This window comes from Falco punctatus (assembly GCF_963210335.1).
Source record: "Falco punctatus genome assembly, chromosome: 2".
NCBI lineage: Eukaryota > Metazoa > Chordata > Aves > Falconiformes > Falconidae > Falco > Falco punctatus.
The window spans coordinates 15,138,343-15,156,858 of NC_137581.1; the positions used below are offsets into that span (position 1 = coordinate 15,138,343).

Below are 18,516 nucleotides of genomic sequence, written 5' to 3' on the forward strand. Positions count from 1 at the left end.
ACAAAAAAGTTCCACTGCGCTGTTCACATTTAAGTGAAGAATTACAACATCTTACATTCACAAATGCACCTTCAACACAGGTAGCTCAAATGTTCCTTTGCCCTGAACACACGTGAAAAATGTGGATGCTTTTATTTGATGGCAAGAACCCAGCCAAAATCTTATGCAACAAGATTTTGCAGTTCCTCTAAATCAAAAGTCTGGAAACTGTTAGAGCAAGAACTGAACATGCTATATGCTTATTTCTCTCTTTTTGGAATAGCTCTACTTTCTTAAATCTTAAGTCTTTCTGAACTATTCATACTATTAGTTCCTAGACGTATGTTGCCTCTGCAAGATGGAGCGCTGTTTAGAACTTATGGGGCTCTACTACAACACAGTATGTTACATATATTAAATAAGGACCTGTAAAATGGAAACAATTGCAAAAAATAAAAATGTTGGTCCACTTTTTGCAAAGACTAATTCTGCTTTCATGACAGCTTTGGAACTGTCATAAGTACAGTATCAAGAAAACGTCTAAGGGAACCAAGGGAAATTCAACGGAAAAACTGTAAAAAAAAAATAATAATGTGAATACTTAGACTGGGGGATGATTCATAATTAGAAATGTATCACGACTAACATTTAGTTATGTTTAATTCAAATTACTGTTTCTTCAAAATTATATTAAAAGTAAAAAACAGTTTAAATAATAAATCAAAGAGGAGACAGATGAGACTAAAAGTTCAGACTTGATTTACTATTAGTATATGAAAGCTTGAAATGGCCATACTTTCACATTGAAGAGGATTAAGATGAATACCATGACTAAAATAAAAGTAGTCTTAAAAAACACTTTATAGCAACAATAACATTATATATATTTTTCTGAAAATAGTGTTGTGGAATTATATTTATACAGTACCAAACGTTTACTAAATGTCTCAGCAACAACGGTTAGGTGTGTTCCTTTTCCCAAAGATCTGACAAATTGTTTTTTCCTATAAGACAATAAGTGCGGGAAAGATCAAAAAGCAAAACTCATCAGCACAGGTAGAAATACTTTTTTTTAAACTCATTTCTTGAATATATATAAACATATCCTAAAAATGAACTTCTGAGCACAATTTATTTCATAAAGAATGATGAATAAATTTTGATGAACACTTAAAATTACGCACTAGTAAATGACAGGGATTGGACCACTGTAATGTTTATTTGAATTTGATTTGAACTTTCTGGGACAGAAATGGATAGCTATAATATCACAAATTTATCTAAGTTTTGCTGAAATTTCAAACTTCCCTCTAAGGTTCAGAAGATAGACAAGGGAGTTAATTGGTGATGCAAACAATGTGAAAAATGTTTAAAACAGGAATACATTCAGATTCCAACAAAGCAACTGGAGTTATATCAGAGAGGGATTTTTACCCTCATTTTTATTGCTTTAGTAGAGTGCATGGTGGTTTGCTATTATTTTAGTAATTATATTCATATGAGCTAAATTTAATTTTTACTGCTTATGCTCTGCTAAGACCAAAGTTTTTTTAAGCATGAACTTATGCAAAAACCAGCCAAGTACAGCTTAAGAAGAAATAAACTTTAATTCCTTATCTTTTACTAAAACTTTATACAACCAACAAGCAGGTTATGCAGGACTTGCATATCCCTCCTCCAACTCTCTGTATAGAGAACCAAACTTCAACATTCTTCCAATTATATTTCTCAAAGTGCTTATTCTCATTTCTAATAGCACCTGTACTATTTTAGGACTTTCTATTTGGGGATTCATAGCTAACAATTATGGCCTCAGCAGATGTACTTTTTAGTCTTTTAGAAAAGGTTTTGGAAGATAACTTCATCAGCTACCACATTTCCCATTTGAAGTGGAACACAGCTGTATGCTGGATTCTTTAAAGATGTGTATGACTAAAAGTGATCACAGATTTTATCCTAGAGAAACAAACCAAAGAATAACATTTCCATTTGTTTATATCTATGCTAAAACTGATCTGTTTATAATGACAAGAAGTTAAATAAATGTCAGTATAGTTTGTCATGTCCACCTCTAATTTTTTTGAATAAGCATGCTTTATGTTCTTGGCCAAGATAAAGCCCTCAGTCCAGACAATTTATTAAATATTTTTAATACATTCCTAATGCTTGTGAGGTTTTTTTTAACCTTTGTAGAGCCATTTAAGCTGAAAAGCTTCCAGGCAGAAATACTGTGCACTTAATTTGAAAATGTGTAATACAGTACAGCTATATACCTAAAAGGATCCAACATTTGCTCAGTGCCTTTATGCAGAACAAAACCATTAGTGAATCAGAAATTACTTGTTCCTTATAAACACTAGAAAAAATATTTTTAGTTCTTGGAATACCAACATTCCTCCTAAAGAAGTTTCCATTTATTAAGCCAGATAGCTTAGCAATTGTCAAGTTAAACTTACTACTGATATGTTACAAAGAAATAAAAAGAACCTACTTGTATTGAGAAGTAACAGTGCTTTCATACATAGGAACTCTTCTTGACTAACTTGAAGTCTGACAAATTCCTGTGGGAGTTGCCACATGGATAGACACAGGGAATAGAACGACGATTCTTTCATCCTCTGTCTTACACCCAGAAAAGGTAAAAAAAAAAAAAAATATTTAAAAACCCATGAAAATAAAGAAAAATAATGGCTCCAGTACTAATTCTTTGAAGGAAGTGCCTTGTTAGAAGTTTAATTACCACATTACAGAACTTAAAGAAAGAGGTTATAAATTTTCTGACTTTTTTGTACCTACACTATTTTTTTACTCATAATGAATGCACTACTATTTTGGATGTTTAATCTGTTACTGCTGCCCAGAAAAAAAAAACCCACCTTGGAGACTAGCAAAGCTGAATGCTAACCACCAAAAAAGATTTTCTTTTATTGATTAAAAACACCCATACGATTATTGTGAAGTACTTTTTTTTCTTTCAGATGTTGACAGATTTTTACATTCTCTGAAAATATTTCAAAGTGTAAAAATGAAGATAAACCTGGAAGTTTATAGAAAACTTGCTTTTAGGTTTTGCAGAAATGTCTACATCAAAATATTTTGTTGCAAGTCTAACACTGCTAACAGATATTTTGTAGCATTTTATGCCATTAAAGAAACAGTTTAAAATGTTACATGTAAATATATACAAAAAGTTTTAAAGTAAACTTAAGACATTATTACAGCATTATTTAAACTCCTGCAGAAGTAAACAGGACATATCACACAAGGAAATACACAAAACCATTCTGGTTTTTGCAGCACTCCAATTTTACTTTTCTCTTTGAGATTTTTATATACTGGGTATATGTTATTGTACATAGTTACTGGAAAGGCAGTTTTCAACTGAAATGACTTCAACACTAGCATTACAAAGCCTGTAATTTTGACTGAATTCATTATACATTAACCTGAAGATGCATTAACTTGGGCTAATTTTACAAAGTTGCAGCTAAATCCAGATGAATTGGATAAAACAATGATAACAAGATTAAATTTTGCCCTCCCACCCCCTATAAAATTCAGATCAGCATTTTAACCTGATTGCAGATAGTACCATCAACAATGAAAACAGAAGATATTTTCCATGAAAAAAAAAAAGACTTTTCTCAATGCACCGAGGGTTGGTGGTTTGTGGTGGGTTTTTTTGGTTTTGTTTTATTGTTGTTGTTGTTATTTAAAGTGTTACTGTTAGCTTAAAGGAAAATTATTTCAGCTTTGTTCAACATATGATATCCTGTAACAGCTCTTAAATGACTTCTAGAAATTTCATCTGTTAGATCTAAATGGACTGGTTACTTCTAGATCTACTTTAAATCTCCTTACCTACTCCTTTCTGAGTCTGTTCCTAATGAAGAGTGATAGCTGCTTTCAAGATATGCTGGTTTTAGTCATGTTTTCAAACACTGCAAAGTGTGAGCAACAGTAAAACTTTGCAGGGGTTTAATACTAATTCATGAAATCTTTGTTAAACAAAGCTTTCTTTGTCTGAAATTGACCAAACACATCATTCCCCCTCAGTTTCCTAAATGACAGAGTAGCTGTGAAACAACCTTTGGATTGTGGTTTCATGGTCATTTTCAAACAACTCAAGCGTGTGTTGCCTCTGCAGAAGGAATTTCCATTATCTCTTTCCACCTCTAGGTGTATGCTCCTGCTAACCTGGCATTAGCGCCTGCACTCCCACATGGGAAGTCAGCTCAGGAATCACCTCCACCTGCTAATTAATGGCTTTTTCTAGTGTATTTCGCAAGTATATAATTTCCTTAGCTGTTTGACAGTGCAGCCAGATAGTATTCAATCCAGCTTAAGCAAAATCATGGGGACACACGACCAGGGCAGAGAACCAGGTGGAGTTACCTTTTTTTTGGCAGTCACCTTCGCTTAGAGTGATCGCAGCACAATCTTAAAATGATCTTAAAGTGATCATGAAAGTACAATCTTAGACAACACCATAGACAAGAAAGTTGCTTACATTTTACTGATCTAAAAGCTAATTTATTTCCCCATAAATATGGTTGCGTGCCAGTTACTCTTCATGTCTAACTCTGTTTACAACATTTTTAATATGACCCTGACAAGATGCTCTACAACCAAGAGAAGGGTATGTTACCGGTCCGCCTCCCCTTCAATGTAGATGGTCTTGAGCTGCAAATAAGAAGCTGTCTCTGAGGGTTTATAATCAGGGTTCATAAATCTCAACCCTATTCTGGAAGAAAGTGCTTAGCCTTCTTCACAAGGTGGCAGCAGTGGACCACAGGCAGAGTAATGCCCCAGGCCCTAACGTTACTGCCTAAAGACGGTCACTCGGTGTTTCTTCTGAATGTAACCATGAGATATATCATAGACTACGCTGGGACAGAATACAGTCAGAAAATTATCTCAATCCCATCCCTTCAAATTATTTCGATTTGTACAGCATTAATTAATTCACGTGGGAGAGGAAAGAATTCATTACTCTGTATCATCACAGTAATTTACAGTCATCTGGAACAGAAAAATCCAGGAGCTACGGGGCCTGCTCCACTGAATATTTTCTATAAAAAACCCTCACTGTCAAGAACTTACTTGTTCACAGATTTTACTTTCTGGTGCCCAAATCTTCTGCAAATCCACCTTTTAATGCTTAAACAGGTATGTCTTACACAAAAACCTGTTTAACTTTCATCTCATTTCATAGTAGCTCTTTTAGGATTTTAAGAAAAAATAACTAAGAAAAACGCATTAAGGAAAAAAAAAAATAGGGAGCTTAAATCACATTTTACTGTTCCTGGAAACCTCCCAAGCACTATAACCAAAATATCTAAAATTACAGCTTTGACAGTATTAGTTTGCATTATTTGACAATAACTGAAAACTACTAAAATGAAGATTTTCTGAACTGATCAGCACAGTGAAGGAAAATCTAAGCCAACAATCCCTCCCCCCCCAAGGCCAGAAAAGTGCCATCTCACATACTTTATCCTTGATACTAAAATTCCTTCTTCCTAAATTATTACAGTTTTCTAACAAGAAATGTACTTTAGAGAAGCAGTTTTATCAGAATGTATCAAAATGAAGTATTTAAACTATATATAAACTGTTTGCAAAAGCCACCCAGTAACCTAAAAAAATCCCATGTAGTTCTATTTATTAAACATTAACTCATGTCTTACTCAGATGAATTCAAGTAAATCTCCTGACAGCATATTTTTTAATTATTTTTCTCTTAGATAATTAAAATATTATTTTAACTCCTTTTGTTCGGCCATATCAACAGAATATTTAGGACTCCCACAAAACTCTTTCCAAAGTTACTAAGCTCTAATATGACCAGAGTACTTTGCTGTTAATTTTGAAACAGAACAAGTAATGAATGAAATCTTGGCCTCAATGAAGTCACATTCTCATTTACACAATTAAGCTAAAAATGTCATTCATATTATGCAAACAGCAGAGTCTACTTACTCATTTAAAATCAGATCTGGTGCAAAATATAACATCTGACCACTGACATGTTTGTATGATCTCCATCCCATTGCAAAAACCATTAGACTCATCCAGGAATACTGGATGAGGGTTATCTGATCATCAATATGTAAATTCCGAAATCCTGGAAATGAAATTAGAAGTTAAAATACTTTATAATTCTTACTTAGACACTGGCTGAACAGGTGTTCTGGGATGACAACTTTGAGCTACAAAACTGAGAACACCTATAAAGACAAGTGCTTTTGGGGATGTAGCTCTCAGAAGTCTGTGAAGCTTGTATAATAACTGGCTATCTCACATTGATAGCTTACCTCTTGGTTTTTTTGTTCTGATCCAGTATTTTGAACTGATCAAAGCAAAATTAACTTTAGCAGTCAAAAGTGACTATATTAGGGAATAGAAATGCACTTCCTTCACCTTTAGTAAATATATGAGAGTTTGTAGCATGACAACTGTAACCAACTCTTATTTAATATAGATAGCTTGGATTTCAGTGTTCTTAACAAGAGATACAGTTGTAACACAATAAACATCCACATATGAATAACTTTCCTGCATTTAACTAAACAGAAGGATATTCAGTCATCTATTTGCTTTTGATAACTTCCAATCTTTGACAGCTTTAAGGATTTCTATGAATGATCTGTGTCAATCTAACAGCTTCCTGCCACTGAAAGCAGTGGTCCTGTTCTTCATTACCTGGTCCTGTTACCTCCTTCAAGCAAGCTCTGGCATTCATGCTACCCCTCAGTGAACTGGTTCGGCTCATGAAGCCATCAGAAAACTATAGAGAGTAAAAAAATAAAGGTTTGTTTTCTTCTCACTTAATGAGATGAATCAGGTCAACCAAGAGGTCTAATAAGCACAACCAGCAATGGAGAAGAGCACTGATAGGGACTACCCTTTCCTGCAGCAGTGAAGTGTCAAACTGAACTCACGTGAAACCCCATTTTCCAGATCTTCTGCTAAATATATTGATTTTTATATAGCCCAGGATCAGATATCTAGGACCATACAGCAGATGTATGGTCACATAACATACACACCTAACAGGGACTTTTTTTAATTATTATTTTTGGGTTTTTTTGCAATCCAGTCTTGGCTCTTCATATGTTCAATTACTTCTCACAGCCAGTCTACTTGTGAGCTGCTTAGTCCTAACTGGTAATATCTACTGCATTTTTTTTCTCTGTTCAAAAATTCATTTTAATAAGATTAAGAGTAAGGAATATGCAGACATATAAACATATTTTTATACCAAAAGAATGAATAATAGAGTAGGAGGGGTTGGGGTAGAAAGGTTGCTATAACCATCACATACAAAAACTCTCCAGGCTTCTGTCATAATTTGGAGTGAGTCTAAATATTTAGATGCATTCCTTCACAAGTGCCCCCCTGTTAAAACGTCTTTGGTAAGATAATTTATCTGATTAAGTGGAAGCTTAATCGTTTTAGAAGTTGTTAAGAATTAATTAACAGGCAGACGGCAATATTCTTTTTTGACTGCTCATCATATGACATATTCGTTTAACTAGAATTCACCATATATGAGTGCTATTACCTGGTAGCAATTTAGACCATTTGACTACACAAAGAAGTTGCCTCTCACAAAGATGATTTAGACTGGTCAGCAAGGAACTTGGTGTTTCGGGCTTTGTATTGTCATAACCAGCATAGACAACTTCTGGCTCAATGCCTCGTAGAACACTGATCATTGGGGGAACAAACTGTATTTCTTGATTTGGAGAAAAGGACAGCCTTTGGGTTAGAGTCTGGCCTTCATCTTGAAGGGCTGCGGGCTGCTGGAGTGCGACATCTAATGTTCTCACAACCTTAATTTTGTTAAGCTTTTTTAATTTTCGACCTGAAAAACAAAATTATTGATCTGTTAAGAATTAACCAGAAACAATATTTTCCAGTAGCTGAATTACATTTTTCATCTATACAAGGAAACTAGAACTGTCTTTGGAATAGGTTTTCTATTTTCTGACTATTTATATAATTAAGAAATAATCACGGAAAATTCTTAAAAAGTTTCTCCCTCCATATCCTTCTCTCTTCACTAAGAGATGAACAGCACACACCCATTAAAATTATTGCCATGAATTCTAGGTTACAGTGACCTCATAAAGTGTTTTCTGGTTCAGTTCCCACTGCTCTATCATATGCTGACAGCTGAGCCAACTGGCTCTACAATTCAGTTTCTATTTAATGTCAATTAAGGATACTGTTTCTTTTTTCTCCCTAGTATTCAGAAACAAAAAATCTAGAATTAATTACTACACATAGAAATCCCATTACTCCAGTTCCATAAAGGCATTTCAGTCTCATAGCTAAATTTCAGTTTGATGATCTGTAATGTAATATTTTCCTCCTGTTTACCAGAAAGAAAACAGAATTCAGGGGATGAGTGAAATTCCAACACGTACTGTAAAACCATATGCCAACACTTACAGAACTCTTTACTTTCTAACAGTAATTTCTCTTTCTCAGTATTTGCAATTCTTATTTCCATACCGCAGTGGTTTGAAAAACATTGACAAAAAAATATAAATAGCTGAACTGCCTTCCTAAAATAAACACAGATACTACATCTGGTATGCCTATAGAAATATAGAGTTCTAACTAGCAACTCTTCAAATTTCTTTCATGGAAACAGTCTGGCAGTGCACCATAGAGACACAGAAAATCAAACCTTGAGGGGTTCAAAGACAATAACCCTCAGTAACATATTAGCATATACACACGTTTCAATAAAAAGACAAATCCATGTAGAGGTGGCTGCATGGAATATATTTCCTTTAAATAGGTACTGAAAGGTGATGAAAACCCTACTAGATCATTAGTTCTGCACAACAAGTTTGGCTTAGTGAAAAAAAAAAAGGATAAAAAAAATGCAGTAAAGATACTTATGGTGTGATTTAGATGATGGTGGGACAGTAAGAGAGATGCAGCATGATGGAAAAACAAAACAAAACGGTAAATCATTCTGCTAACAAAGCAAAATAAAACATGTCTCAAACTTGAAGAAAATAATAAGGAAGAAGGTTGTGCTACAAAAAACACCCAGAATCCACATGGATATTTTTACTTGTTGAGGTGCTGCGCAAGTATAAAAATGAAATTTCACTGAATGAAAAGAAAATCCATGCCTATCAAACTGCTGAACCACTGAGAAACTGCATTATAAAATAGCAATATGCAGATTGTCTTTGGAAAAATGGCACTTTTATTTACAAGTAAAAGATTAGACAAGGGAACTCATCACATCCTGAAGAAGGTGACAGACTTCTCCATCTCTTACTGCCTTCCTTTTTAGTTAAAAGTAGTGCTGCACTCTCAGAACCTAACTAGTGCAGCAAAGAGGCCCTAGGACACAGGAGTAGGGAAGCACACCTGAACTCCTGCACATGCTCTGAATCCATTTTCAACTATTTCTGGAAGGAATAGAGATATGGTAGCACAGTCAGACTCATTATTATTTTCCTTCTTGGAAAGTCCCAGTCTTCCAAACTACACAGTAAACCAGAAAGGTTCAATAAAAATGGCTTTACTTAGGAACTTATCTATTCAATTTTTTTCAGGTGCTCCTGTATCATAGAAGATGAACACAATCTAAAAAGCCGAAATCAGCTTTTTTAAAAAAATAATTTTTTGTTATCCCACCACATATAAGCATATTCATGCATTTCACATACAAAAAAGTTGCACACGACAGTGTAAGACTTAGTTTTAAATAAAACAGTATTTAAAATCCAAAAGGAATATACTGAACAAAATTTCAAGAAACACACTTTACTGATAGTATAAATATGAGTATGGGCTCTTCAGTAACACTTACCATCCAGTGAAATCAGGGATCATATTCCCACTAACTTCTTTGGGAGTTTAATTACCATCAAATGCCCCAACAACCTTATGCTCATTTTATCACTTGTGGTAAGAATATAAATATTTCTAAGTAGTGACTTAGTAAAGAACCAAACACAAACTTACACCTTCTGTTACTGCTGAACAAACACACACACACAGAGTCCCCGAAGAATAGACAATATATTATGACAAGAGACCAAGGGCCAATTTCTATCATAACAAAGCTATACATAGTCCTAAACATGCTCGGAATTTCTCACTAACTGTTGTTCAGGCATGAAGGAAAACAGAAGGAACAATGCATTTGATAGCTCATAAATAATGATTTCAGGTATTTTTCTGAAATAATGGCTTCAGATACTTTTACAGTTCAGAGGACAAGTAAAGAAAGAAACTAAACAGAGCACTTATCACATGGAAATGTTAGTAGTTAATAAGTACCCATGTTTCCAAGTGATTAAATGTATCAGAATTAATGTCACACTGGTTTGCAGAATTGCTTATGTGTTTATTTCTAATTATGTTGCTTAACAGCCACCAATAAAGCAACTTCACTTGTTAACCATCTACTGGAGAGGTGACGACTAATAACTCACAGTAAACTTTCACATCTACCACAAGAAGACCATGTAAAATTAATGCAAACTCTTAAGGACATAAGGAAAACACAGAGATTTGGCAATAGCTTAGTTTTTCAATTGCTGCCTACAAAAATATCCAGGTAAGTCCCTGCTGTAAGACAAACAATTGTCTCCACTTAGTCCTATAATGTGTAAAGAATACTAATCCACTCTGGCAACCATTCATCTTAATATTAAAACCTGTCTGTGCTTATTTGGACGGCACACCTTTGTAACATTTGTTTTAGATAGCCAATGACTCAAGCAGTTTCTTAGTACTCACAGTTAGTTCCCTTACCCTTGATTACTACAAGTAGTATGCATAGTGTTTGTGTACTACACATACCTAGAAAACAAAGAAATTTTAAAAATAAAAGGTACTTAATCTCCTCATCAAATATATTATGATTTTTCCCTTAATACTTAATTTTGTATTTTAATATTCTTTTAACTAGGCATACAGAACCAGGCAAATCAGACATTACTGACAGTAGTCATTTCATATTAAAACGGCTGGGTTTCTAGTAAAAGTCTAACATCTCACTATCCTTCTCCATACCCGGTAATGAGGTGAATAATATCAATCATTTATTATTCCTGACAGAACATTGTGGCTCTGAATTTTAGGTCACTATGCTCTTGCATTTTGTGCAGGAGAACAAGCTGTGTACACCTTAGGAAGGTGTATACAAAATAAAGGAACAAAGCAGTAAAGTAATACATCTTGATCTTAATAAACCCTTTGATGCTACCTCAGAAAATATTACCTGGAAAATTACCTGGCCCAGCTACCTGCTATCCTATCAGACTAGAAAAGGGATAAATTAATGTGGCCAGTTACGAGATTGTAAAACTCAGACACAATTATCGTTTCCTCAAAGAATGACAATTAAGGAATTAGGAAACTTCTGTTTTCATTGACACTTCGCTTCTATAAATTGAGAAAGAAGAAACAGTTCATATAGTGAAATGGACTACTAAAGCTATTTGTTACTATTCTATAACTTACTTACAAGTTACTAGAATTTGTTTTAGAACAATTCAGGTTCATTTAATTGCTTTGAAATTAGCATCAGAAAATAGAACTGCTGTCAATGTAATGTAATATTATTTTCTATCTAGATGGTTGCCACTCAGTAACATCCAGTGGAAGATAAGCATACTTCTCCCAGCAGTAAGTTTAATTTAATTAACGCAGTTAGAATCTTGAGAATCTTACAGGTAACATCCTGCAAAATCTTAATCTTTCTCACCTTGATTAAACACTATTGGAGGTCTGCATCTAGTAATTGAAGGCTAGCATTAAAAAACCAAGTAGCAGGTGTAAAAGAACAAAAATGTATCTAAGTAAGTTCTGAACGGCTGACATCAGAAATGCACAAAAAACCTTGCAGTATAATAGGCTGTAAACACAAGACAAGACTTGAAGTATTGATGATTCTGATTTGTTTAAAATACTCAAGGATGTATCTAAGTATGTAATTTGTTCCATGAATTGGAAATTTGCTTATGGAAACTTATGTCCTTGTGGAAAATCATGTAAGCCCAGCAGTACCCCCTACACAATACATACTGCTTTGATCAGCATGGCAAGTCATGGGTGGGAAATATTGCTCATGTGATAGAATAAAGAAGAAATATACATACATAAGAAATGGTGGAAGAATAAAAATAAGAAAGATGGCAGTAAGAGCAGAAAGAGCACTATGGTTAAACAGTCTATCTTGAGATTATTTGTTGTTTTGAATTTTAAATCATCATTTACAAATAATATAATCTCATTCCAGTTTTTCTCATTTTTTTGGCCTACATTTGTCTTTTCTTCTTCTTTTAGTATTAAGCATTTCATTTCAGCCCGAGTAGAATAATTAGCTTCCTAATCCCCCCAGAACTGTTGACATCACCAAGAATGCCTGAAATACTACGCTCAACCTGATGCAGCTGAGAAAAAACTAGATATACCACAGTCCTGGCTGGTTATGAATGAACACAGACTAGAAAGATAATGACATTACACACAGTATATAATGCCAGTTCTTCCTTCAGGGATAAAAATCTATACATAAAGTGCAGAGAGAGAGGAATGTTTGATGCACTAAAATAAATGAGAACCACCAGGGGTTTGTGCATATTTTTTTTAATTCCCTTTGAGAACACATTCTTTCTACCATCTTTTTGTAGCCACTTTCTTATAGTCTTAGCCATGTATTTTCAAGCTTTGTGTTGATCAAAAACTCTATATAGCTAAAGTTTTAATACAAAAAGATGAAAAAAATACAGGAAAAATATGCATTCCTGCATGTTAGCACACCAAAACTTGTCATGTGACAACTCGATCCTACTCCATTTTCTCCCTGTAGGTTTCAAAGACATAGCGCTCAATTTTGATTAATATTACATAAAAAAGTAAATCTGTTATGGCAAGAACTAATGCAAAGGGGATTTCCCAGCATCTAGCATGCAAAGTCTGTAGTGCTGGTGCAACCACTGCCTGGCCCTCTTTGGTGGAACAGAAGGACTGATTTTGTTGACATATACTCAAAGCAATTATGGAGAGCACAACAGAAAAGGGAAGGGGGTAGTACTGATTCCTGATTTTAGTATCAATCTCAATTTGCTTGTTTTTTACCTAAATCAAATTTTCTGATCCAAAAGTATTAATACACACCAAACACACAATTCCTGTCCTTGCTAGAAAATTAGTAGAAAGGTACACAGTAGAAGAGACAGATTCCTGCAGAAAGGTATTTTTGTTTCAGGATTTCCAGACTCATTAAAGAAAAATTATAAGGAATTTTAAAACATTAGGTAATTCTTCCAAAGATAATACTTTAATGGGGTTTCTTCCTTTACAGTATCGAAGTAATGTTTAAACTTAACAGACTGAAGGTACTGTTCTTGACTGCCTGTTTTTCTGAATCAGATTTGAAAAGCAGCTCACCTCCCAGGACCATACCGGCTTGGCAGCACTTCCTTAAGCGACATGCTGGACAGTTCTTCCTACGGATTTTATCGACTATACAGTCATTTCTTCCAGCACATAAATAGTTGTGCTGTCCTGTAGGCAAGGGAAAAAACAATTAATACTATGTTAACTAACATGACAAAATTATTTCTATGTATAAATGTTCCAGAAATAACAGAGGATTAAAAAAAATATATACTTGAACCATTAAAGGACTCCTTCATTTTATGCTAACTTTCAAATAATGATGTGTTACTATTTAAATAATTTATTTGGCCTGTTTAAGAGTGAAAAACCCCATCTACAAAATTAAAAAATAATTAGCAGACATGAACTGCTTAAATCATTGTACTATTACTTAAGTAAATCAGGCATGAGGACAAACCCATTAATTTCTTTCAAACTTATTTTTCTTTTAAGTTATTGTTCCTAATTTGAAAGAACTTAAGTAAATTTTGCTTGGATTGATGTGGAGTTTCTGACAGAAAACTGAATGAAAAAGTTGGGGCAGTGCAAAAAAGAGCCCTTTAAGCAGAGTAAATTACCTCTGATGGAGAAGCAGTTTTGCACTAGACCTGCTGAAATACCAGCTGAACAGATGCAGCCAACACAGCCAAAAAAGGACAAATCGAAAGTGGCTATAACTGTTTGATTTAGTTAGCTCTTAGTTTATTGTTTAATTCTGAATGACTCAGGAAAAGCCTGTCATTACTGTATTAACATGGAATCTTTTTAAATGAAATTAGCTTCCTACAGAGCAAAAAATTAAATTCAGCTGATAACCTGACATTCTTTTGACCACAAACTTCAATGATACTTCCAAATTTCACTTGAAGTGAATGAAAAAAGTATATTTTTTTGCTTTAGTATAATATTATAATTTCCACAAATTATTTTAATTTTGAAAAGTAAACAAAGCTAAGTACATAAGTAAGAAAAAGGCAAAGCTAATTTTCTGCTAAGCAAAGGTAATCCTTTCAAATTAAGCCCAGGTTTATAGTATAAGGTTTTACTTTTAAGATGTGCCTGTTTGTGCACATCATCCTCTACTCACTTCTGTATTTTCAATTTCTTACCAGTACCTAGCATGAAAGCATGAAAAAAAACCAGAAAAAAAGTGTTTGAGAGCAACAAAACGGATCAAAAAAGTATGGACAAACTACAGAAGTGCTAATATCACAGATACTTCCTTCATGGCATATTGTAGATGTGGATCTCCAAATATCATCAATAGCAAACCTTTTAAATTTTCAGCAATTTCTAGATCAGTATCACTCTGACTCAGCCATCTGATGCCACCAGTAGCTAACAGATCTCAGTTGATTATTCAACTCGGATGCTGTTATTCAGCTTTCTTTATAATCCTATTCTGTCCTTTCTCTGCACATGGTAAAACGAGCAACTGTTTGCCGATAACTTTTCTCCACAGAAGAAAGCCAAACTGAAAATGAATTCTCAGATGAAAATACAGAAGAAAGAACATCCTATACTAACAGAAGAGCTAGTGCTAAACCATGTGAAACAATGGATTTGTTTCTGTGCTAACATTTCTTTAGATAATTGATTTACTTCTTAGCCATACTTTTAAGAACATCTTATTTGGTTTTAGTGAAAGAAACCTGCCTGCCTGAAATTCATTTTTATAAGTTTTTGTTTGTTTGTTTTTGTTGGGTTTTGTTTTTGGTTTTTTTTAGAAAACAAATAAATGGTAAATAAAAGGTGAATAACAACAGTTGCCTCACACATTGCCTGGCATTTTACAAGTATTTAGTAATGCAGTCAATCAGAAGAAATTCTCATTTACTTTCTCCCATTAATTCTAAAGCTGGATTCCTTCTTAAAGGAAACATTACCAAAAGTGACTGAATGAATGAAAATCTGTCTTTCTTTTTGCAGCTGACCAGGAAGCAAAACACTTATTTTGAACACATCTTCCTTGGGATTATTTGCATTTTTTCCTCATCTTGCTTTGCCTTTATTAGCTACAAAAGCATTAAGTCTTTTGATAAGCAACAGTTTTAAAACTCTGTTAGCTTAACTAAAATCTATGAATCTATAAAGCATCAGATTGTCTCTACACTGTGGCATTCTGATGCTTTAATGTACAGTTAATTTACAAAGGTACACTCAAGTACAGGTTTTATTTGTGGGTGTCTTGGTTTTGGGGGTTTTCTTTGTCCCCTGAAACATATCTCTTCTGTACCTCTTTTCTAGGAAATCCTTTGAGTCTATACACCATGGTCTGAGTCCATATAGCCCATGTCCAATGCAAGACCGAGAAATGTACATTATGGAGTAAATGCTCACAAACTGCTCACAGGCATTCAAGTTGCACTTTTCCCCCTATAATGACAGAAAAATACTTACCAAAGCCAATGCCGTATCATGAAATAGTGCTCTTCAAGCACTCAAGAGAACACTGCTTATACATTCTGGAATAATGTCAGTATTCAGAATTTGCTCTTGATATCAGTGTGTGCTTTGCATACTGAACACCCAAGTGCATGCTCTAATCACCTAAGGAGGCTAAGGAGTTTGGGTAGAATCATTAATGGCAACTCTGTTCCTGCTAAAACAGGAAATAATCTGGAAAAACAGAAGTTAATAGCTTGATTTATACTGCTACACATTTAAATAGCCTGTATTATTTCAAAGAATCACAGAATGGTTTGGGTTGGAAGCGACCTAAAAGATTATCTAGTTCCAACCCCCCTGCCATGGGCAGGGACACCTCCCACTAGACCAGGTTGCCCAAAGCCCCATCCAGCCTGGCCTTGAGCACTGCCAGGGATGGGGCAGCCAGAACTTCCCTGGGTGATGTGTTCCATCTGCACATGTCTCACCATCCACACAGTAAACAATTTCTTCTTAACATCTAATCTAAATCTACTCTCTTTTTAGTTTAAAACCTTCACCTTTTGTCCTCCTGCAGCAGGCCCTACTACAAAGGGGCCTGTCCCCACACTTTGTACGAGCCAGCTTTAAGCATTTGAAGTGTTTCAACATTATGCACCTAAGTTTAAGCATTACAAATCAAACTTTAAAATTTTAAATTTACATTTACACATTTAAGTTTATCTACAGATGTAAGAACCTCTTCATAACTTAGGGGTTATCAGTAGATCCAGCTTCCACTTCAATTGAAAATGCATTAATTACTTCATCATTACATAACAACTCACAAACTGCTTATATACATCCAAGACTGAACAAGATTTTTCACATTTGCAAACCAAATTTTAAGTGAATCACAATTATCAGAACTATTCTTCAATGTTCCCATGTTCTAGAGTTTAAGATTAGACAGGATTAAATAATCTCTTTGTCCAGTGCATACCATGGAAGAAATGAAGTATTTTATTGGAATTTAGGCACAGTAAGAATTTGCTTTTATCTTCAAAGGGTGAATATTATTTCATTCCCTTTCATTTAATAAATTGTATTTAAAAATCTAATAGTAACCAACAATCCAATCTTTATTACATCTTCACCTAATTTATTTCTTCAATAAAGACTCCATGATGATAGCATAAAAAAACCCAGAAGCAACAAAAAGCCCAAATCCTGCCAACCGAAGCCTCCCTTGAGATTATGGCGATAAATTCTCAAGCACTTCTTGATCCATATTGTCAACCACTTCCTTGTTTTCAAGGCTACAATAAAGCCACAGTCATATCCTTAATGTTACTTATATCACACCTTCATGAGAGTTCTCCACTCATCTCTATCCAATCTCTCCCCAACACCTCTCATCCCAAAGTGTACTTCCTTTGTTCTGATTCAGCTGCAACTTAATTGCAAAACACATAAGGTTCAATTATATAGCATTTTTCATAGCCTCATCTGTCAGAGATTTTTTTATTATCTCAGTCACTTGATGGATCTCATATCTATAGATGAATACGAGTAAATGTTCTCATCTGAAACTGTTTCTACTGTTGTGCAGAGCTGGGTTCTGAGAACCTGCTACTTGCTTGACATTAATATTTAAGTGGCAGTAACCATCTGAAGCACAGATTGCATAAGAAACGGAAAACATGCCAGATATTTGGTTAATTTCAAAATTATGGGACAATATTTAGTTAGATGAAGCCATCTGGAATGTCTTCATGGGATATTAAAACATTTATTTGAAAACATATTTGCTGTATCTCAGTCTTTATGATCATCTATATTTTAATTGATTGGCTTCAATATGTGAGTATTGATATTAAATGCATGTACTAATGAAGTATCCGAAGAGCCCTGTCAAGATAAAATTCCTGTTCAATTGGTAGCTTGTCATTCAATAAGTTTTATATGACTACTGTCATTACAATCAGGAAAAAAAACCCAGAAAAAACAGGATAGTGTAATCACTAGATCACCGGTCAGAGAGTAAAGATTGGTGTTTGTGTTTATTACAAAGACATGAATCTGGTAACTTCCTCGAAACTGCCAATTGCTCAGAATTCTTCACCCAATGTTATATTTCCTATAAGTTTACTTTTCACCTCTTTTTGAAAGTGTGCGTTGTAGCTCTCTCTCAACCTATCAATGTATCAGCTTGTGACCTGGATATGGTTGAGAATATGGAGAAAATACAGACTTATCTTCTGTATTTGTCTCATCTCTTACTCATATATTCCAGATTCTTGTAGGATAGCATTTTTCTTAACCTCCCTCAAAGTCCATTTGTGTTACCAAAGGTGGAAGTCCCAATGCAGACTGGCAAATACAGTTTTAAGTACTGCAATAACTATTGCTATACTGTCAGGTTTATAAGAGAAAGACAACAAAATGCCAATGGCCCACAAACACGGTCACAGGTATTGCTATCAGTAAAGCTGCACAGGCCATACTCCAGCACTGAGACATTTTAATCCAAATACTACTGGAAGTAGCACATACAGCGTCTTTAAAAACTGCATGATCAACTTAGCTCACTGACATGCTGAAAGTCGCCTAAAATCACTCGAGTAAACTAAAGTTGCAGAGGTTTTGCAGATGTGCAATATATGGAAAACATAAGGCTTTATCTGCACCAGTGGCATCAGATGCAAGCAATTAGTTATTTGGGTAAGTGCATCTGTG

General features: G+C 34.4%; 1 protein-coding gene across 3 annotated transcripts in view; it reads right to left on the bottom strand.

The window, feature by feature from the left end:
- PGR (progesterone receptor) overlaps positions 1-18,516 on the bottom strand; it is an 88,499-nt gene that overhangs the window by 12,420 nt on the left and 57,563 nt on the right. For 2 of the 3 annotated variants that reach the window (XM_080376484.1, XM_080376485.1), the window contains 4 exons: positions 13,420-13,536; positions 7,547-7,849; positions 5,962-6,106; positions 2,471-2,601 (listed from right to left, as the gene is read on the bottom strand). In XM_080376484.1, coding sequence (XP_080232610.1) covers positions 2,471-2,601; positions 5,962-6,106; positions 7,547-7,849; positions 13,420-13,536 — 696 coding nt within the window. Of the gene's footprint in view, positions 1-907; positions 984-2,470; positions 2,602-5,961; positions 6,107-7,546; positions 7,850-13,419; positions 13,537-18,516 lie in introns of all 3 variants that reach the window. The other variant, XM_080376486.1, reaches the window with a different exon arrangement.